The sequence below is a fragment of the Nannospalax galili genome, unplaced genomic scaffold, assembly GCF_000622305.1.
Source record: "Nannospalax galili isolate Female #2095 unplaced genomic scaffold, S.galili_v1.0 scaffold1664, whole genome shotgun sequence".
NCBI lineage: Eukaryota > Metazoa > Chordata > Mammalia > Rodentia > Spalacidae > Nannospalax > Nannospalax galili.
The window spans coordinates 126,733-149,634 of record NW_008351933.1 but is presented as its reverse complement, the minus strand read 5'-3'; the positions used below and the strand labels follow the sequence as shown (position 1 = coordinate 149,634).

At 41.9% G+C, this 22,902-nt stretch overlaps 2 protein-coding genes across 7 annotated transcripts in view; one reads left to right on the top strand and one right to left on the bottom strand.

Moving 5' to 3' along the window:
* Eif2b3 (eukaryotic translation initiation factor 2B subunit gamma) overlaps positions 1-22,902 on the top strand; it is a 111,405-nt gene that overhangs the window by 55,538 nt on the left and 32,965 nt on the right. For 5 of the 6 annotated variants that reach the window (XM_008848857.2, XM_029553954.1, XM_008848858.3 and 2 more), the window contains exon 5: positions 4,398-4,509. In XM_008848857.2, coding sequence (XP_008847079.1) covers positions 4,398-4,509 — 112 coding nt within the window. Of the gene's footprint in view, positions 1-4,394; positions 4,510-22,902 lie in introns of all 6 variants that reach the window. The other variant, XM_029553955.1, reaches the window with a different exon arrangement.
* On the bottom strand, positions 3,492-4,235 carry LOC108491595 (60S ribosomal protein L30-like). The gene is given in 3 exon segments (XM_017802145.1): positions 3,492-3,735; positions 3,737-3,813; positions 4,191-4,235. Coding segments are annotated over 3 exon segments (366 nt in total).

Below are 22,902 nucleotides of genomic sequence, written 5' to 3'. Positions count from 1 at the left end.
CTTAGCCTTCTTTGTGTAGGCTTTCTTCTTACCATAGACAATTCTGAAGTTACCTACTCTGCTCCCAAGTGGAATTCACTTTGGTAAAGCAGAACAGAAAGAAGCTTTTCCAAGTTCTGTAATTTTTATCTTACTCAGAGATTGCAGTTACTCTGGTAGCTACAAAGAAACAGTATAAAGCAGAGGCCTAAGAGGGAAAGAAATGTGGCTAAAGTGCAACATAGCTGAAAAATTGACTTGCTGGAAATTATTGCTCCCTGGACATTCAAGTGATTCAAGGATTTTGTGAACTTAAGAACTTGGGTAGGATAAACAGTCCAAATTAGATCCAAAAATAACATCTTTTTTTTTTTTTTCTTAATATCTGGCTCATAATTAAACCCTCACAATGTAGCCCTGACTGGCCTGGGATTTGTATAGACCAGGCTGGCCTTGATCTCACAGAGATTGGCCTGCCTCTGCCACCAGAGTGCTGGGACTAATGGCATGTGCTACCACACCTGGCTAAACCTTCACAAACTTATATTTTCAAGTTCCCATATAATTAAAAAATTGTATATCAGAGCTAATGTGTATGTTTGGAATTTTCTCCAAAGTTTAGCTTCAGATTGATGCTTGTTACCTAAGCTTAAATGTTATACAGTTAATACTTTTGATTCTAGATTTATAGGTAGGTACAGCCAACAGTGAAGCATATTCAGTTGATAGTATTTATTGTCTACTAATAAGAGATAGGCACCCAGGTGTGTGGCACATAGCTATAATTGCATGTCTCTGGAGGCTGAGGCAGGATGATCACAAGTAAGTTCAAATCCAGCCTGGAGTGGTTGTATATGTCTGTCATCCTAGCATTTGGAAGGCTGAGGCAGGAAGATTGGTTATTCAAGGGTAGCCTGTGCTATATATAGCAAGACTTTGTCTTTGGAAAAAAAAAGACAAATTCACCTTTATAAGTAACATTTTTCTAGAGCTAAATTTTATATTGCTCCTTTGTAAGATGTTAAAGCATTGCTTAGGATTGTTGTATCAAATGTGGGGTGTGCATATGTGTGTGCTAGTTCACCTGTCCAGCATACATGTATAGAGGCATAAGGTTGATGCCAGATGTCTTCCTCTTTCAGTCTCTAAAAATGTATATAATATATATATATATATGTATGTAATATATATCTAATTAAATATTAGATATACATTACATCCATATGTATGTATATATATATATGTATATATAGAAAGATGAGATTTCTCCCCAAAACTGGAGCTTTCTTTTTAGCTAGACCAGCTGACCAGTGAGCTCTGGAATCCACCTGTCTCTGCACCCCCACCCTAGCCCTGGAGTTAGATGCCCATGCTGCCATACCTAGCTTTTTCTAGGGGTGCTGGGGATCCAAACTCTGGTCCTTAGGCTTGCATAGCAAACACCTTATCCATTGAACCATCTCCCTAGCCCAAGAGTACGTGTTTTTTTTTTCACTTTCTTATTTTTATTTTATGTGTCTGAGTGGTTTGCAAGCATGTAATATAAGTGCACCCATGTCATACAATGCCCTTAGAGGCTAGAAGAGGGCAACAGATCAAGCTAGAACTGAAGTTACAGGTGATTGTTAGCTGCTATGTGGGTTTTAGGGACCAAACCCAGGTCCTGTGCAAGAGCAGCCAGTGCTCTTAACCTCTGACCCATCTCCAGCCCCCGAGATGGGTTTCAGGGTTTTGTTTGTTTGTTTTGGTCTTTTTTGAGACAAGGTCTCCCTGAAGCCCCAGCCTGCCTAGAACTCATTATGTAGACCAGGCTTGCCTTGAACTCAGAAGAGATCCACCTCTTGTGGATCTCCTCTGCCTCCCAAAGTGCTAGGATTAAAGGTGTGCACTACCACATCCGGCTTATTTCAGCTTCTAACATATATATATATTATTGAAGCAGGGTTTCCCTGTAGCCCCAGTTGGTGTGAAACTCACTGTGTAGACTAGCTGACCTCGATCTCATAGAGATTTACCTGCCTCTGCCTCCTGAGTGCTAGGGTTAAAAGCATGTGCCACCATACCCATATTTTACAGATGAGACTGAGGAATAGAGGGGTTAAATGATGTTCTTATGTAAAAGCTAGTAAGTAACTTAGTAAGCTGGCCTGTAACCTGCCATGTAGACCAGGTTGACCAAACTTACAGAGATCCACCTGCCTCTGCCTCCCAAGTGCTGAGCTTAAAGGCATGCACGACCACACCCAGCCTATGTGTATGGGTATATTGCCTGCATGTAAGTGAGTGCACCCGTGTCATGCAATGCCGCAGAGGTCAGAAGAGGGTTTTGGATTCCCCTGGAACTGGAGTTGAGGACGGTTTGCAGCCGCCATGTGGGTGCTGGAAATCGAACCCAGGTCCTCTGCAAGAGCAGCCAGTGCTCTTAACTGCTGAACCATCTCTCCAGCCCCAAGATGTCTTTTTAAGATACAGACAGTGTGTAGATACTAGTGTACATAATATTATGTGTGTGTTGTACATATTTGTGTGGGTGGGTGCACATGTGTTTGGCAGTCAGGTAAACTCAGGCTCTTCTACAGTCACTCTCCACCTTATTTTTTGAGACAGAGTCTCTCGCTGAATCTGGAACTTTCTGATTCAACTAAACTAGCTAGCCAGCACGCCCCAGGGATCTTCCTGTTCTTCGTCCCCAGCTCTGGGATTACAGGCACAATGCCTGGCTTTTACAAGGATGTTACAGATTCAACTCAGGTCTCCATGGTTGTACAGCAAGCACTTTACTAAGCAATCTCTCCAGTCCAGGAACACATATTACTAAGTGTTCAACATAGGAAATATAAAACATTCATAAATCTGCCTTTGAGGCATTTATGATCTGGTTGGGGAACTATAACATAGGAAATAGCAATAACATGGTAGCATATAAAATGTCTATCAGAGATCTCTCTAGTCCTAGTAAAATATGCATTTCATTTTGTCAGTGCTTCATATACACATACTGTTGCGTAGTAGATAATGTAGTTAATGTTGGCTGAATATAATAGTCCCACTTTCATAGTGAATGGTTCTAGCTTATTATGATGTAGGCTCTTATTTGCAAAGAGAAAATTGCTTTCTATAGTCTCTGTGCCATGTAATAGATATGTAAGTCATCTGCTTCTTTGAACAGTATCTTGACTGTCCTTCTTTTTGTCCCCCCATCACTGCTGCTGATCAAACCTAGGCCCTCATGCATGCTAGACAAATGCTCTATCACTGAGTTACCCCAGCCTCTTCCACTTCTTAGGTTTGCCTGGAATTTACAGTCCTTTGTCTTAGCCTCCCAGGTGCTAGGTTATAGACATATCTACCTTTTAACTAATTTTGAAATAACTTCATGTTTATGGACTGATTATAAGAATTAATAGGTTACCACAGTGATACAAACAATTTATATATTGTTTACCTAGATTCTCCAATTATTTTTTTTTAATAAGCTCTGCCAAGTTTTTTTAAAGAAAAACATTCCAGGTTTACTTTTCACCAGTCTGCTCCGGCATGCTTCCAATAATATCAGAATCACCTAGATCAATGATAGCCAATGTGCAGACACTGTAGTATTTTCCACAGGCTGTGCTCAATTCAATATTATTGCCACTGTAGTGATGGACACCAGTTTTGGCCATCATGGCATAGTATTCTATTTCAGATTTCCTTAAAGCTGGGCAGTTGTTGGCGAGGATGACTAATTTGGCCTTGCCCTGTCTGATCATCTTCAGTCTGCTTCTACCCCAGCACGTACTTTCCATTTTTCATACCAAGCTGTAGCCTAGAGTTGATTGACTCCAGAGACTTCTACAATGCAAGCATTTAACAGACTTGAAACCCTCATTTGCAACCATCTCAAAACCAGGTCCAGCTCTCTGGAGCTGAGCCCCTTGGTAAGAAGCCACTGAGGCTCCTGGGGGCCCTCTGGAACTTGATTCTCCAATTTTTAACATTTACTCCATAATTCTTTCCCTAATATATATTATATATAATATACATAGACAATATATTATAAATAAAACTTTTATTTAGAACTATTTGGAAATAACTTGTGCCTGAGTCCTTTATGCTTATAATGCATATATGTGTGAACTACCCCTCACCAGAAACAGTCCCTTATAACAGGAAATTACATTGGTACAGTACTTTAGTCTACACACTTTACTCACAGTTTACCAGTTTACCTCATAATATTCTTTAGAGCAATATAAAAATTTTTGACTGTTCATGCTTTAAAGATTGTACAGTATGCTATCTGCCACTCATGACTTGCCTGTCACAGTCCTGTGTTTGGTTCCAAGAGCAATGAGAGTAGGTATCCTGTCCTCTGACTTAGTCCTGCAAGTGGGACAAATGACTTGATTTGATTTTCTTTCTTTTGTGTGATTCAGTGGAGCAGCGTGACTTCATTGGAGTGGACAGCACAGGAAAAAGGCTGCTTTTTATGGCTAATGAAGCAGACTTGGATGAAGAGCTGGTCATTAAGGGATCCATCCTGCAGAAGTAAGCCCTAGGGATTGTCTTCTTGGCAGTTCTCCTTGTCTTAAAACAAAATAAAACCACCCACCATGGGAAAGAGGGAATGAAAACTTAGATTATACTGTGAAATTGAGAAAAGTATGTGAATATTTCTCAGAGACAGGCTTTTCTTCACTGTGTGAACTTAGCTTTCCCTATGACTTTTTCTTGCCAAGGTAGAGCCAAATCCTGTATAGAAGTAGAGCAAAGCAGCTATGGGGAGAACAGGGGTGTTCTGACAGCATTAGAGCCTCCTTTTAAAAGGTAGAGGCTGGAGAGATGGCTCAGAGGTCAAGAGCACTGACTGCTCTTGCAGAGGACCCAGGTCCAGAGGACCCACATGGCGGCTACGAAACCATCCTTAACTCCAGTTCCAGGCGAATCCGAAGCCCTCTTCTGATCTCTGTGGCATTGCACGACACGGGTGCACTCACATACATGCGGGCAATAGACTCATACACATAAAAATAATAAATAAAATATTTTTTTAATGTGGTAAAAGCACTTAGCATAAAGTATAAAATACCATCTAACTTTTGGTTTGGTTTGGTTTGTGGGTTTTTTTTTTTTTTTTTTTTTTTTTTTTTTTTTGGTCTTTTTGAGGCAGGGTCTGTCTCTCTGTAGCCCCAGCTGGCCTGGAATTCACAGAGATCCACCTTCTGCCTCCCAAGTGCTGGGATTAAAGGCATGCACCACCACACCCTGCTTGTTTTGTTTTTTGAGTTTTGCTATAGCCCTAACTGGTCTGAAACTCACTGTGGCAATCAGGTTGGCCTTGATCTCACAGAGATCCGCCTGCCTCTGCCTCCCGAGTGCTGGGATTAAAGATGTGTGCCACCACACCTGGCTAATTTAAAAGAATTTTTTTAAATTTTATGTGTATAAGTGTTTTGCACGCATGTATGTAAATGCACCCATATTGTGCCATGCTCACAGAGCTCAGAAGAGGGCATCCAATACCCTGGAACTGGAGTTACAGACCATTGTAAGCCTCCATGTTGGTGCTGGGAACTGAACCTGGGTCCTCTGGAAGAGCAACCAGTGCTCTTAACCGAGTCATCTCTCCAGACCCTTTTGTTAATTTTTTATTTTATGTCTATTTTGCCTGCATGTAAAGTGTACCATGTATGTACAGTACTTGCAGAGGCCAGAAGAGGGTGTCAGATTCTGTGGAACTGGAGTTACAAATAATTGTGAACCATAATGTGGGTGTTGGGAACTGAACCCAGGTCCTCCGCAAGAGCAGCCAGTGCTCCTAACTGCTTAGCTATCTCTCCAGCCCCTCTATCGTCTTTTTTTAAAAGATTTGTGTGTGTGTGTGTGTGTCTGTGTCTGTGTCTGTGTGTGTTTGTCTCCCACATGTATGTGGGTACCCACAGAGGACAAAAGAGGGTATCAGATCCTCTGGAGCTGAAGGTGCAGGCACTTCTAAGCTGCCAGGTGTGGTTGCTAGGAACAGAACTTTGGTCCTCTCAAAGAATAGAAAGCTCTCTTAAACCACTGAGCACTGGACAGAATTGAGACTTTTTAATCTTGTATGTTGGCAAAAAAGCTGGAATAACATGGTTTTCACCATATCTTTTGGTCAAAGGAGTCCCAAGTCCATCTCAGATTCACAGAATAGGAAGATAGATAGACCTTAACTCCAGATGTGAAAAGAGCTACAAGTCACTTTTTTAAAAAAAAATTATTATTTTTTTATTTTATGTGTATGAGTGTACTGCCTGCATGTGTGTAAGTACACTCGTGTTGTACAATGCCCATGGAGGTGAGAAGGAGGCATCAGATTCCCCTGAAACTGGAGTTAACCGATGGTTATTAGCCATGTTGTTAGCCACTATGTGAGTGCTGGGAATTGAACCCAGGTCCTCTGCAAGAGCAGTCAGCGCTCTTAACCACTGAGCCATCTCTCCAGCCCCACTACAAAATCACTTTACAAAAATGAAAAGCTAGGCATGTTGACACATGCCTGCAATCCCAGCACTTTAGAAGCTGTGGCAGAAAAAAAAATGTGAGTTCAAGGCCAGCTTGGGTTCCATAGCAAGACTGTCTCAAAAAAATATTTTTCTTAAAAAAAAAAAAAAGATTATAAAAAAAAATCCACATTAAAATATCAACAACACTTCTCACATACACTGGAAAAATCATCTCAGATCTTTATTTTGATATATCACAGTGAAAGATTTATCGTCCTCTTTTTTTTTTTTTTTTTTTTTTAAAAAAAAAAAAAAAAAAAAAAAAAAAAAAAAAAACCTACCATAGTCTATCAAAGATTTTTTTTTAATTTTATGTGTATGTAATGAAGGCCTGCATGTATATACATGCACCATGTATATTACCTGATGCCCAGGGAGGCCAGAAGAGGGTGTCAGATCCCCTGGACCTAGAGTTACAGATAGTTGTGAGCCACCATGTGGGTGCTAGGAACTGTACCTGGGTCTTCTGAATAAGCCATTTAACCACTGAGCCATCTCTCCAGCCCTTAACTATCAGAAGTTTATTGGGTTTTTTTGGTTGGTTGGTTGGTTTTTTTGTTTGTCTGTTTGGTTTTTTTTTTGGTTTTTTTGTTTGGTTTTTTTTTTTTGTCATTTTGAGACAGGGTCTCCCTGTAGCCCCAGCTGTCCTGTAGACCTGTCCCCAGCTCACTATGTAGACCAGGCTGGCCTCAAACTCACAAAGATCTGCCTGCCTCTACCTTCCAAGTGCTGGGATTAAAGATGTGCACCGCCATGCCTGGCCTGGGTTTTGTTTTGTTTTGTTTTTTTAATCTTATGTGTGTGAGTGTATTGCAGGCTTGTATGTAAGTGCACCTGTGTCATGCAGTGCCCGAAGAGGTCAGAAGAGGGTGTGGGATCCTTTGGAACTAGAGTTACTGACAGTTGTTAGCTGCCATGTGGGTGCTGGGAATTTGAACCTGGGTCCTCTGCAGGAGTAGCCAGTATTCTTAACTGCTGAGCCATCTCTCCAGCCCCTATCAAAGATTTTAAGCAGGGAAATCGTATTTGCCTTTGAGAAGATAATTATGGTTGGAGTATGGAAATCAGATTCAAGTTGGGTAGAAGAAGATGCAGAGATCAGATAAGAGTGAATATTGTTGGCCAGGTATGGTGGCGGATGCCTTCCAGAAGGAAGAGTAGCAGTAATGTTGCATGTGACTGTAAGATCATTTTTTTCTTTGCTTTTTGTTGTTTTATTTTGTTTTGTTTTTAAGAGACAAGTTCTTGTGTAACCCTGGCTGACCAGGTTCTCTCTCTCTCTCTACCTTCTTCCTCTCTCCCTCCCTTCTTCCTTCCTCCCTCCCCCCTTACATTATTGATAATGTATATATGTATGTATGTGGAGATCAGGGGACAAATTGCAGGAGACAGTTCTTTCCTTCCACCATATGAGTCCTGGGGACCAAACTCAGGTTATCAGTGTTGGTGGCAGCCTTTACCAGCCTTTACTGGCCCCAAGATAATAATGTTTATAAATAGTCGTTGTATTTTATTAAGATGGAAGTCATTGGTAGCCTACTGAAGTAGAGAGTAGAAGATGATGAAATGTTGATAGCATGTGGATTTTTCTTTGCAGAATTTTGCTGTAGAAGGTGGGCTAAAAATAGGACAACAGGCTGGGCGTGTTGGCACACGCCTTTGTTCCCAGCACTTGGGAGGCAGTTCAAGGCCAGCCTGGTCTACATAACGAGTTCCAGGTCAACTGGGGCTATAGGGAGACCCTGTCTCAAAAAGACCAAAAAAAAAAAAAAAATAGGACAACAGGATGCACCTTTAATCCCAGCAGAGACAGGTGTATCTATGGATCTGTGTGAATTCAAGGCCAACCTGATCTACATAGAGAATAGAGAGTTCCAGGCAAGCCAGGGCTACATAGTGAGACCGTCTCCAAAAAAAAAAAAAAAAAGCTAAAAAGCTACTATGTGGAAATAGGTTAAGAGTGAAGGAGATTCTTAATATAGCTAGATATTAGTGTTAGAAGAAAAATTGAAACAATTCTAGATACGTTCAAGAACCAGACAGCATTCTATACCAAAAATGGTTCAGAATGCTACACCCTACCATGTGTACAGGATATAGTAAGAGAAAAGGAAGTGACAAATAGAAATAACCTGGTCAACTGCAAGTCAGCATTTGCCTTCTGTAGGCATGGTAGAGTGAGGCATTTACCTTATATGGGCATGATCTGATCACTTGGCAGCATACAATTGACTTAAACTCATCTGTTGTGATTGAGACTTGGTTATTTGGTTACAGGTACATATTCAGATTATAATTTGTTGACAAATCAAACTAAGGTACAGATTCATTATGTACAGACCAAACTTTATCACCCAAGCAAGTACAGGGTGAAGTTTAAGACAAATTTATTTCAGATTAACAATACCTGCTGCCAGATTATGAGGGTTAGCTATTTTAATAGGACCTACTTCTATTTAATATGACCTATTTTTTTTTAATTTTTACAAAAACTTTATTGAGAATTTCATACATGTATATAAGGTGTTTTGATCAAATCCATGCCTACTCCCTCCCCTCTCAACATTCTCCCCTTTGAAGAGGTAACCCTAAAATCTTTTAAGGATTAGATACAAGCTCCCAAATACTTTTGAAGTTTTTGGCCTTTGGAACAGAGTATGTTGCTAACAGGCCCAAGGACATTTTGACTTTTAGCCAAGAAACTGGCTACATCTCTTTTTAATATGACCTATTTCTACCTCAGATCTTCCCACTCCATCCTGTATACCTGAATTTGTCAAATTTTCTGTACCCACCAAGGATATTCTAAAGTATACCCTGACTCATTAGGCTACCTAAAGTCCTTCAACATTCCATCTGCTCTATAGTATGTCCTATTGAAATGTGCTTCGTTAAGATAGCTAATAAATATGTGCCTGGCATTTCCTAAATGCCATATTAATGTGATAATCAAATCTAAAGTCTTCCTTCTTTAAAGGGGGGAGAGGGGGAGAAAATGTAGAATGGAGTATTAGTACCATAAAGAGATTTTCTTACAAAATTCTATAAATATTTAGAAGTAGAGGGAAAATCGCACCAATTTAGGAAAATCAGGAAAATTTTTAAGTAGAAAACATTTGTAACTGGGGCTTTAAGTATATATATATATAAAAAGAACATACACATGGATAGAGGCAGGCATTCCAGAAACTACATGAGCAAAGGCACAGAAAGAAAAAGAAACATATGCAAGGGACAGAGTTACTTCCTCTGAAACAAGAGTATGAAAGTGTTCATCATAAGTAAAAGGAGGTTATGAGAAGATTTTAAACAAATTATTACTAGATCAGGGGTGTTTCATTCAGTTATACACTGAGACATTGTATGTAGCACATGTGTAAGTCCAGTACTTGGGAGGTGATCTACATAGTAAATTTGAAGCCAGCTTAGGTTACTTGAGACTCTATCTTAAAATACACACACACACACACACCCCTCCCTTACATAACTCAATGTCTGGTACATATCTGGTACACACGCATATCTGGTACAAACGCCACAGTGCATGTCGAGGTCAGAAGACAGTTTTCAGGAGTTGATTCTCTTCCACCATGTGGGTTCCAGAGATCAAACTCAGGCCATCACACTTGTTAACAAGCATTTTTACTTGCTGAGCCAAATCCCAGGTTATCTTATAATAATAGCTTTTTTTTTTTTTTTAAAGACAGGGTCGCTCTCTGGCCGCATCTGGCCTGGAACTGATAGGAGACTCTCATCAGTCTCTGTGATAACTTCACGTGTCAGCATTACCAGGCCATAGTGCCCAGCTATTGAAACACTAATCCATGTGTTCCTATGATTTTGTCTTTTTGAGACAAAGTGTCCTGTAGCCCCAGCTGTCCTGGAACTCACTATGTAAACCAGGCTGGCCTCAAACTCACAAAGATCCACCTGCCTCTGCCTCCCAAGTGCTGGGATTAAAGGCGTGCGCCACCATGCCTGGCTTGTTTTTGTTTTTAAATTTTGTGTGTGTGTGTGTGTGTGTATCAGTGTATTGCCTGCATGTGTGTAACTGCACCCCTGTCATTCATTAGACTTTTTAAATAATAGAGGGCTTGAGAGATACTTGAGAGATAATACTGCTCTTGTAGAGGACCCAAGTTTGGTTCCTAGAACCCAGGTCAAGCAACTCAAACCCATGTAACTCCAGTTCTAGGGAATCCAATGCTCTCTTCTGGCCTCTGAAGGTGCCTGAGCTCACGTGCACATACATAAAAAACACACACACACACACACACACACACACACACACACATCTACATGTAAGTAAAAATAAAATCTTTAAGGAGCTAGAGAGATGGCTCAGTGGTCACAAGCACTTACTTGAACTCTTCCAGAAGACTCGGGTTTGATTCCCAGCTCCCATATGGCAGCTAACAACCATATGTAACTTCAGTTTTAGGTGATCTGACATCTTCTGGCCTCTGCAGGCACTGAATGCACCTGGTGTAAAACACTCAAATAAACTATAACAACAACAGCAACCAAAAAAAAATCCTGCCTCTGCCTCCTGAGATTAAAGGCATGTGCCACCATGCCCAGCTTCAAAAAAAAAATTTTTTTTTTAACTTTTAAGGGGCTGTGGAGATGGCTCAGCAGCTAAGAGCACTGACTGCTCTTGCAGAGGACCCAGCTTTGGTTACCAGCACCCACATAGTTGCCAGCAACCATCCTTAACTCCAGTTCCAGGGGATCTGACCCTCTTCTGGCCTTCCTGGGCATTGCACACACATAGTGCATTTACATACATATAGGCAAAACATTCATACAGATAAAATAAAAGTAAATAAATTTTTTTTTTTAATTTTAACTGTAAAACTTTTTTTTTGGTCTTTTTGAAACAGGGTTTCCCTGTAGACCCAGCTGGCCTGGAATTCACTATATAGATCAGGCTGGCCTTGAACTCACAGAGATCCACTTGCCTTTGCCTCCCAAGTGCTGGGACTACAGGCAAACACCACCATGCCCGGCTTTGAATGTAAAACTTTTAAGTGACTATTGGGAACTGGGCATGGCAGCACATGCCTTTAATCCCAGCACTCAGGAGTTAAAGACAGGTGGCTCTTTCTGAGTTCAAGGCCAACCTGGTCCACATAGTGAGTTCTAGGCCAGCTAGGGAAAGACGATTACATTGTATTTAATGGCAAGGCCAGAACTAGGAGCCCACTCTTAATCTAGTGTTCTTTTTACTGCCTTTGACTTTGGTCTAACTCACTATTAAGCCAATGATATCCTTACCACAGATAATTAGTGTCAGGGTATTGAGTATGCTAGAGACATAGGAGATGATTCTGAGATATATACTCTGAAACCTACTCCCTATAAAATTAAGATAAAAATCTTTATGACCTAAAACTTTCCAGTCTTACCTGAATGAGCCTCTCCTCATCTTGTTTTCTATTTCTCCAGTACAGCACCTTTTTTAGTTCCTCATACCCACTGACTTAAGTTCTTTGCTGTTTTTTTCAGGTTCTCCACTCTTTCACATGGGTGACTCCTGCTCTTCCTAAGGTCTAAGCTTAAAGTGATCTTCCAACCTGGATTAGGTTCCCTGTTATGTGCCTCCATAGTATCCCATGTATAGTTTTCAGTCATGTATGCTTGCAGTGTTCTATTTTCTTTTTTTTTTTTTTTAATTTTTAGTAATTACATGATTAGAAGAAGCATTTCATTACAGCTTTAACGTATTCAGTAACACACTCCAGAGCAAGAGCACATTTCTTTCACAAGTGGCTGTAAGATTCTAGGCTCACAGTTGAATTAATACAGTTATACAATATTGAACTCAGTATAAGCCCTGTAAGACATAAAATTGAATGGGTTTTTAACCTTAGATCTCCATTTCATTTTAGAATACATTGTCCCTTGCAGGAAGAGTCATTGTTTTTGCTACTAACACTGAGATGTTGGCACTTGCATCTCTAATCTGTATGTATCTATTACTCATCATAATCGGTTGCACTTGGATCCTTGGTGCCTGTGTATGTCTATAAAGTCATCGGGTAGATTTCAGTGGTAATGTTTATCACGTCTACTAATTAACATAATGTAAATTTCTGTGCTTCCCCCTCAAATATAATACTTTTTAAAATTTGTTGATTTGTGTGTGTGTGTGTGTGTGTATCACACAGAACATCCCAAACCATCTTATTCAACTATACACCCACTTCCCAGATGGCACCCTCCCATAGCCTCCCTCCCCCAACTAGAGCCTTTACACTATGATATCCCTGCTACTGTCTGCTGTGTTGTCAGCACCCCCAGTCATTCCCCACTACTTGTCTATCTGGTGAATCTAGTCAGCCTATCTAGAGGTCTTTGTTTTAGGAGGGTCAGCTGTTCCTCATCTAGCAGCAATCAGTTATCAATATTCCATTAGATAAGATTGGGGTCTTGTGGGGAGCCGCCTGCCGTCCCTGCAGACGCCATTACAAGATGGCGCTCACATCTGGTTCATGCTGAGCAGTAAATAAGTCAGTACGCATGCCCGAAGTAATTTGCCTTTAGCTATGCATATGGACTCTTAAAAATTATATTGGCCCCTTTAATCTTTGGTTATACTTTCCTTTTGGGTGTTTAAGGCCATACAATTGGCCCAGATAAACCAATTTATTTTTACTCTTAAGGTCATTTGAGGATCTTTTCCTCAGGGATCACATAGGCTTGGGAGGAGCTGCAGTGTTCTATTTTCTAACTTTCATGCAGACATCATTTCCATTTTGTGCACTGCCATATCATGTCTGAATTACAGTAAATACTCAATGACTATAAACTAGAGCATATGGCCTAGAGGAGTGAAGGGATCAACTTTTGTTTTATATTTTTGTTTTGAGTGCGGGGATCCAACCTAGGGCCTTACACAGGCTAAGTACAGACTGTACCACTAAGCTCCACCCCCAGTGTCAATATGCTTTTATGCCTAGGTTTATGTGGGGGTTTGCCTGCTTGTTTATGTTTGTTTGTTTTGTAAGGTAGTATCTTGCTCTGTTGCCCAAACTGGCCTCGAACTTCTGGGCTCAAGTGTTCCTCCAGCCTCAGCCTGCTCCTGCAGTGCATGTTCCTGTACCCATTCCTGATTTGTTCCCTCTTGCCTCTCATGCTTAGAATTAAACCCAGGGACTCAAACGTGCTACACAAGCTGCTTTACCACTAAGCTGTACCTCCCAGTCTTCTGCTTTTAACATGGACAAAAAAGAAAGTTTCCCTTTTTTTTTTTTCTTTTTTTTTTCTTTTTTTTTTTTGTCAGTACAATGAGGAGCAGCATTTGGAATGCTTTTTTTAAAAAAATATTTTAAAATTTTTATTTGGTGCTAGAGAGATGGCTCCAAGGTTAAGAGCACTGGCTGTTCTGCAGAATACCTGAGTTTGATTCCCAGCACCCACGTGGCGGCTAACAACCATCTATAACTCCAGTTCCAGGGAATCCAATGCCCTCTTCTGTCCTCTGCTGTCATTGAATGACATAGGTACACTTGCATACATGCATGCAGTACACACACATAAAAATAAAGCAAATTTTGTTTAAATTTATTTATTATTTTTATTTTATGTGTATGAGTATATTGCCTGCATGTATATAATTGCACCCATGTCATGCAATGCCCACAGAGGTCAAAAGAGGTCATTGAATCCCCTTGAACTGGCTAACTGGTTGTTAGCCACCATGTGGGCACTGGGAACCAAACCACTGAGTCATCTCTCCAGTCCTGCATTTAGAACTCTTAAGAACCCTTCCCACTCTTGTAGTATCTGCTGCTTTGAGTTTAAGACAGTTATTTCAACACAACTGCTTTTCTTGGTCAAGTTCTGAGTCTTTTGTCATACTCTACTCTGCTGGTGGACAGATAGGTCCAGCTTAATAGCTCCATAAGCACTCCTCATGACCTGCCTGTCCTGCCCACCATTCACAACCCCACCAAAATCATGCATTTGAGATGATATGGCAAGTACCTTTCTGTAAAGCAGTGATGAGGTAGCTATGCAATAGGCACTTGCCTCAAAAGTGCTTATTAGAATATAGATAGCTACTAAGTAGCATGCATAGTAGGTTACTCTTTCCTCTAGTTCTGAACTAACTTGAGTCTATGGTCATACCACCCTGAACATGCCTGATCTCACTGAGCTAACAGTTATTCTGAGCATCCCTTAGTCTCTAGTTTCTTCTTCTTCTGCCCCCCTGGCCTAGTCCCAGGCTCCTCATTTCTCTCATCCCCTGTCTGATTGCCCCTGAAACATTTTAGATTAGGCCTCTCAAGGTTTGATCATCCCATCTCAGCAAAGACCTTGTGCTAGGTATTTGGCATTTGTCTCTTTTCCTGCTCTCTCATTCCTACCAACCTCCATGGGAATGCTGCTGAGAAAGCTCTCTCTAGGCCTGGTCAAGCCCAGGGAATAGCCATAATAAGTTATGGGCTATTCCATCCCTTCCCTGAGCTCTGGATGATAGGTAGGGCATTCAACAGTGGAAAAGCTTCAGACTTCTGCTGGAGAGAGCAGGGGAGATTGGAGAAAAGAGAAATGTATCCTGGGGAAAGACATGATCAGCAGAATCACAGTGAGAGCCCTAAAACAGGAAGTGTTAATTTTCATTTTTATGCCACAAATAGTAATATATACCTATAATCCTACTATTAGAGAGGCTGAGGCAAGAGGATTAAAACAGCAAAACCCTCTCTAAAAATATTTAGGAGACTTGGTAATATTACTTCAGTGGTAAAGTGCTTGTGTAGCATGTATGAGACGTGTTCAGTCCCTAGTACAGCCCCCCCCATCATACTTATGTACAGAGAAGCCTATAATAAGGTTATTCCTGTATTTTGAGTTTTTCTTCTCTTTTTCATTTTCTACTCACCCATTGTTGTTATTCTGTCTCTAAACTTTAAAGTCAGTTTTGATGTAGCAAAAGTCATTCTAAGGGCTAGAGCGAAAGCTACATAGGTCAAATGCTTACAAAGATTTGAGTTTAATCCCTAGAACATTTAAAAACAGCCAGTATGGTGGTGGCATGCTTGTAATTCTAGCACTGGGGTGGCAGAGACAGGCTCTCTAGCTAGCTAGCCTAGCCTGTTTGATGAGTTCCAGGCCAGTGAAAGCCCCTGTCTTAAAAAAGAAAAGAAAAAGTAGATGGTGACTGAGGTAAGATTGTTCTCTGGGGTGTTGCATGTGCATGCTCCCAGGCACAGTCTTTCTGGGCAACCATATAACTGTTAAGTGCAGTCACTTTGGATTATATCTAAAACTAGATTAGATCTTCCTTCAGTGGTCACTGTGCTCTATCTCAGTATGTATACCAGTAGTCCCACTAGGCAATGAATCCTCCAAGTTCTATTCATAGCAGTATTGGAGGTCTAATAATATGTTCTCCCTTGATCTGAATGAATTTTATTTTTTAAGCATACAACTACTGAAAGCCCCTTCTTTGTCAGCCAACTCTTTTTCTACCCACTCTTATAGGAACTGAGCATTATTCATGTTGGGAACAGAACTTCTAGATGGCCTTTGTTGTACTTTCATGATGTACATGACAAAAACAACTCTGTTTCCTGTACACGTGATGATGATTCTGGGAATGGGAAAGAATGGAGCAGATCTCAAGAACATTTGGCAGATCTCAAGAACATTTGGCATTGCCCTGAGCCTAGGGACCTTACTCTCAGTTTGTATGTTTGAAGAAAATAAAGATCTGAAATCCCTTGAGATCTTTTAGGAAGAAATTAAAGATCTTTTGTTTGTTTGTTTTTTAAGATTCTACATGTATGAGTGTTATGCCTGCATATAGGTAAGTGCACCTATGTCGTGCAATGCCCGTGGAGGACAGAAGAGGCTGTTGGATCCCCTGGAACTGGAGTTACAGACAGTTGGAGTTAGCTGCCATGTGGGTGCTGGGATTTGAACCTAGATCTTCTGCAAGAAGAACCAGTGTTCTTAACTACTGAGCCATCTCTCCAGCCCCAGGAAAAAATTAAAGATCTTATAAACTAAAGGCACAAACCCTTTTGAGATTCACTAACATTTTTAGACATTTAAAATGTTAACTTCAGAGCCAGAAGTGGTGGCACATGCCTATAATCCCAGGACTCTAGAGGTGGAGGCAGGTGAATCTTTGTGAGATCAAGGCCAGCCTGGTCTACATAGTGAGTTCCAGGCTAGCTGGGGCTATAGGGAAACAAAAATAAAATATTAATTTCATCTTTCATGGACATATTTTCCTCTTTCTAGGGTTCTTTTCTGAACTGTTTGTTTTCTACCTCTAGTTTTATCAGTATTTTATTTTGAACAGTTTATTGGTTATATATGTATATATATATATATCAGTGTACAGTTTTCTTTAAATTAAAAGGAAGCTCAGAAAAACCTAGAGAATATGTAGTCCTATTTTTAGATGTTTATTCAACAACTTTATTAGGCATTCTGTGTCATACACAATGATGAATGCTTAGGCTGTGAATATTGATCACTACTGCACTTCAGTGTAAGAGACTAAGACAAGTAAATAAGCTGATGCATTATTGCATTATTGTATATATAGTGAGTTATCTGACAGAGATAGACACAGATTATTGTGGAGCACACATTTTCAGTTATTGTCAGCATTTCCTGAAGTAAGTGTATCTAAGATGATCCCTGTTGAAAAACTAAGTAGGGAGTTGAGTTTCATAGAAGTTTACTTCATCTTTTGTGACTATGGAGTAATTTATCTCAAATCTTGAATGTAAAAGAAAGCATAACGTGTGAACTTCAGAAGGAAGTAGGACAGTTAAATTAGGGTTAGAAAGATAGTAGTTCAAAGAATTTTGGCTGAGCTTTCAGCTCAGCAGATGCTAAGGTGCAACTTTTTGAGTCCTCCTGAATCCTAGTTCATCAGATATAACCATCTCACCACCTCACCCAAGTCTGAACTCAACAGAGGTCGAGAATTGCAGTTAAATGGACCATTCAGAACCAGACAGGCCAAGATTGAGTCATGCTTTTTTTTTTTTGGAGATAGGGTCTCCCTGTAGCTAGCCTGGAACTCTTTTGACCTCCACATACACTCTGGGGCTTGCACATATCCCAACATATCTCTCTCTCTCTCTCTCTCTCTCTCTCTCTCTCTCTCTCTCTCGATAATAAAATGTTTAAAAAAGTGAAAAAAAAATTATGAGTAGTAGTTTGTAATAGAATGGAAAAAGGTAGATTGTCAGTGATTTAATGTCTCACCAAGTTTTTTTGGAGCCTAGAAGTCTAATAGAGTTTGAAATGTTGGACCCCCAGGCTTGGGTACCCAACGTCCATGGGAGGCTGCACCCCAGTAACTCAGTCCTCAGACCAGGAGATGCAACAAGCAAGAGGATTTAATCGTTTGCGCAGACGGGCTCCTGCCTCACTCGGAGAGAGAGAGAGAACAGCAGCCCAGAGCTCAGCTTATAGGCTTCTTTTAAAGGCAAAAACCACAAACTACAAGCAGTAGAAGTGGGAGGGGGTAGTTTTGGGTAAGCGGCAGAAGCGGCAGAAGTGGGAGGGGGTAGTTTCGGGTAAGCAGCAGAAGCAGCAGAAGTGGGAGGGGGAGCGGCAGTAGTGGGAGGAAGTTTCGGGTGATTTTCAGCTTTATGCACAGAGCATGAAAAGGTAAGCTTTTTCTCAGTAGTTAGAATTTTACATCTTCCTTCCTTGAAATCCACTTTGACCTGGGGAGGGGGGGGGCTTTAGTTTGATTCCATCATTCTCCCCTTTTTTTCATGGCAAGATTTTAATCATAAAATCTATAGGTTTTCTGGAGGCATTATAACAGAGCCAACAAGCTCGAGTGGTTTTAGGTCTAGTGGCATTAAGGAACAAAAATGACTGTTGTAACACCTGCAGCATCGGACTCATGGCACTGGATGGCTAATTTCAGCTGCATAGGCACATGAGGATTGTACCGTGGAGTTGAATAAACCGGCAGGCATCTCGCTGTCAGGAGCAGGCAGATCTTTTTGAGAAGTAGAATCAGCTGCATTGTAAGAAGTTGGGTTACAGCTTTTGAGCAAGATCAGTGAGTACTAATGTGATGATGGCAACAAGGAGGATCAAGGCTACAAAGATGAGGATGATAGCGACTAATTCCCAGTCAGAGTTGTCTAATTCCCAGTTGGCAGCAAGGTCAGTGAGTACCAATGTGATGATGGCAACAAGGATGATCAAAGTTACAGAGATGAGGATGATAGCGACTAATTTTCAGTCGGAGTCGTCTATGTGTTCAGGACTTCAAGGGTTGTGGGAGTAGTCAGGAGAACTGTGTAAGGTCCTTTCCATTGTGGTTTAAGAGTCTTGTTTTCAAGCTGGGGTTATCAAAGAAAGAGGGCAAGGGGGACAAAGTTACATTGAGAACAGGAGGTGGCCCTCCAAAAAGAATTTTGTAGGGGGTTAGACCGTGTATAACAGGAGTATTTCTAGCTCAAAAGAGAGCTAGAAGTAGGAGCTGCACCCAGTCTTTAGTGCCAGTCTCTAAAGCTAATTTGGTTAAGGTCTTTTTAATTTTTTTTATTTATTTTTTTACCTGTCCTGAACTCTGGGGTCTGTACGCACAATGTAATTTTTAATTAATCCCCAGTGCTTTGACCATTCCCTGACTTACCTGGTAGACAAAGGCTGGGCCATTATTAGACCCAATTACCTTAGGCAATCCAAATAGAGGGAAAATGTCTTCGATCAGTTTCTTTACAATCGTCTGGGCTGTTTCTTTCTGGGTGGGGAAAGCTTCAACCCACCCTGAGAAAGTGTCTATGACACTAAAAGATATTTATAACCATATTTTTCTGGGATGACCTCAGTAAAATCTACTTCCCAGTTAGTCCCTGGTCGTGTCCCTCTTTCTCTCTTACCAGATGGGACCTTTGATCTGGAGACACAATCTCCCACTATCTTTTGGACTAGTTGGTTGAGGTCTGGGAAATAATAGATTTGTTCTTCTCTTTTTAGTAGTGTCTGGTAATGGGTCACCCTGGCATTTGACAGCCATCTGCTATTTCCGCCATGATTCTCAAGCATGGGGGCCAGCCAGCGGCCACATTGTCTAGTCTTTTTGAGAGATAAGCCACTGGCCTTTTTTAGGGTCCCAAAGTTTGAGTAAGAACTTCTTTTGTCATCTCATTATTTTTATCTATATATAGGATGAAAGGTTTTGTCAGATCTGGCAGTCCTAACACTGGAGCCGTCAGCAGCGCTCTTTTTATCTTGTCAAAAGCTTTCTGGTGTTCTTCAGTCCAGACAAAAGGGGTCCCACTCTTTGTTAAAGGATATAGAGGAGCTGCTATTTCAGCGAAACCTGGTATCCATAGTCTACAAAATCCTGCGTTTCCCAAGAACTCTCTGAGTCCTCTTGCTGAGGTTGGTGGGGGGATAGAGGCTACTGCCTGTTTCCTGCTTTTCGTCAGCCAACGTTGTCCTCCCTCCAACCTATAGCCCAAATAGTTTACTTGCTGTAGGCAGATCTGGGCTTTTTTTGCCGAGGCCCGGTATCCAAGTTCTCCCAGTCTCAGTAGGAGAGCCTCCGTACCTTGCAGACAGCCAGCTTCTGTCTCAGCTCCTAAGAGGAGGTCATCCATATATTAAAGAAGCATAATCTATGGGTTTCTTACCCAAAAACCAGCCAAATCATCAAACAGAGTAGGGGAGTTCTTAAATCCTTGGGGAAGTCACATCCAGGTTAGTTGTCCCGATATTCCAGCTTCAGGTTCCTTTTATTCAAAGGCAAAGATGGGCTGGCTAACCGGGCTCAGCCTTAGGCAGAAGAACACATCCTTCAGGTCAAGTACAGTATACCACCTATGACTAGGAGGTAAAGAACTCAGGAGATTATAGGGATTAGGAACAGTGGGATGGATATCTTCTATCCTCCGATTGACTTCTCTTAAGTCTTGAACTGGTCTATAATCATCTGTCCCTGGCTTTTTCACGGGGAGCAATGGGGTGTTCCAAGGGGATTGGCAAGGGTGAAGTATGCCCATTTGTAAAAGTCTTTGGAGGTGAGGCCTGATTCCTTCTCAGGCCTCTTTGCTCATAGGGTATTGTTTAATTGAAACCGGAGTTGCAGATGGTTTTAGTGTAACCACTATTGGAGGCTGGTTATGTGCTAGTCCTGGGCCTCCTGTCTCGGCCCATGCCGAGGGGATTTTACTTAGCCAATCAGATATACCAGGAATTCCTACTATCGGTCCCTCATATAACCGATGTTCATCTTCCAGCCGCAAGGTTAATACCTGTAGTGGAGCTCCATCTTTTCCTTTTACAGTAGCTCCCTTTGTAGTGAAATGGATGTGGGCTCCCAACTTGGAGAGTAAATCTCTCCCAAGAAGAGGGTATGGACAGTCAGGGACCAATAAGAACGAGTGAGAGACTCGTCCTGTGCTGAGGTCCACTTTTCTTTCTGTGGTCCAGATCTGTATGTTTTTCCTCCGGTGGCCCCTTGAACCCAGGCTGTCTTGGAACTCATAGGTCCCTCAGTTGTTGTTAGGACCGAGTGCTGAGCTCCAGTGTCTACCATGAACTGAGGTCCATTTTTCTTTCTGTGGTCCATCTGTATGTTTTTCCTCCAGTGACCCCTTGGACCTAGGCTGTTTTGGAACTCATAGGTCCCTCAGTTGTTGTTAGGACTGAGTGCCAAGCTCCTGTGTCTACCATGAAGGTAGTCAATTGCCCTCCTATCTTCAAGGTTACCCTGGGCTCAGGGGGGAGCTCCTGGCCCCGACTTCCCTAGTCCCCTAGAGTCAGAACTGGGGTTGTTTTCTTTTGAAGTCTGTTCAGCTTCAGACATTCTTGAGCCCAATGTCCTCTCTCCTTGTAATAGGCACACTGGTCTTTATCTACTTGGGGCTTTCTCTTGTCTCCCAGGTTCCTACCTGGTCCTGGTCCTGTTCCCTGAACTACTGTGGCCAAAATTTTAACTTAATTTTTTAATTTTTTTTTACTAAATCCTGTAAGGAGTACCCCTGAAGGCCCTCCAGCCGTTGGAGCTTACCACGAATGTCAGGAGCTGATTGTCCTGTAAAGGCCATAATAAGATCAAAGGGGGTGTACATCCGATATCCTTCTATTAAGCGTTCTAGAAACCCTGCGGGGGTTTCATTTTCTCCTTGGGTTATAGCACGTACCTTTGCCAAATTGGTCGGGCGCCTTCCAGCCCCTTTGAGACCCGCTAACAGAGTCTGGCGATAAAGACAGAGACGCTCCCTACCGGCCACGGTTTCAGGGTCCCAGTTGGGTCTGGTCAGAGGAAATCCTGCATCTATTTCATTTGGGAGCAGAGTGGATCTCCCATCCTGCCTGAGGACATTTTTCCGGGCCTTCAGGGTGACTCACTATCTTTCTTCTGTGGTTAGAAGGGCCTGGAGGAGTTGCTGACAGTCCTCCCAGGTGGGTTGGTGGGTAAGGAGAATAGACTCTATTAAAGCAGTTAGAGCCTGAGGATCTTGAGAAAGAGAGAGGGGTTATGAGTCTTCCAATTATACAAGTCAGAGGCTGAAAAAGGCCAGTACTGGATCTGATCCCCTATAGTTCAGAGGGGAAAAACCTGGGCAGTCCAGGTTCCATCAGAGGGGCCCCCTCTATCCCTCCTTAAGTGAAGTCTGTTAGCTAGAGGAGGGGATTTGTCAGGTTCTGTGAAATCAGGAGAGGGATAAGGTAGTTCTTGGGGTGGAGGTGCCTGCGCAGGTGGATAGGGAAGTGGAGGATCAAGGAGGGTTAGGGAAACTTGGTCCTCAGAGAGGACTGGCTTTTGCTTCTTCTTCTCAGGGGCAGACTGAAGGGGCAGGAGGGAAGAAGTAAGACTTGGGGGGAGGGCAGAAAGGGTAGGAGGCCCCTGGTCAGTCACTTCAGTTCCCCTAGGAGGTAGGAATGGCCGTGCCCAAGATGTGGGGTTCCGGGCCAAGTCTTCCCACGTGACTACATAGGCCACCTGGTCCGGATGTCCATGTGGTCCTGGGTGGAAAATATATTCCTTAATCTGTAAGATAGTAGCAAGGTCAAAAGTCCCATCCCTTGGCCATCCTTTTTCAAGAGAGGACCATGCAGAGGAACAGAGACTCTGCCACTTCTTCTTCTGGACCTCGAGTGATAAATTGTGGGCCTGTTCCACGACCTCTTTCCAGTGTTCCAGAGTTAAGCTTAAAGGGGTAATTAGCAATTGACCCATAGTGGAGGTCACAGACAGGAGAGGGGGAGAGTAAGAAGGAAAGAAAGAAACTGAGAATATGCCACTCCAAATAATAATGACCAGTGGGTGTGCTTATGAACAAGTACCTAACGTTGCCCAGTTTTTCTTCTGCGGGGGACGTGAATTTATCTGGGATTCACGCCTGGGACCCCCTTATCCTTTCACGGGAGTCTTTTAGCGGCGAGCGCCCTA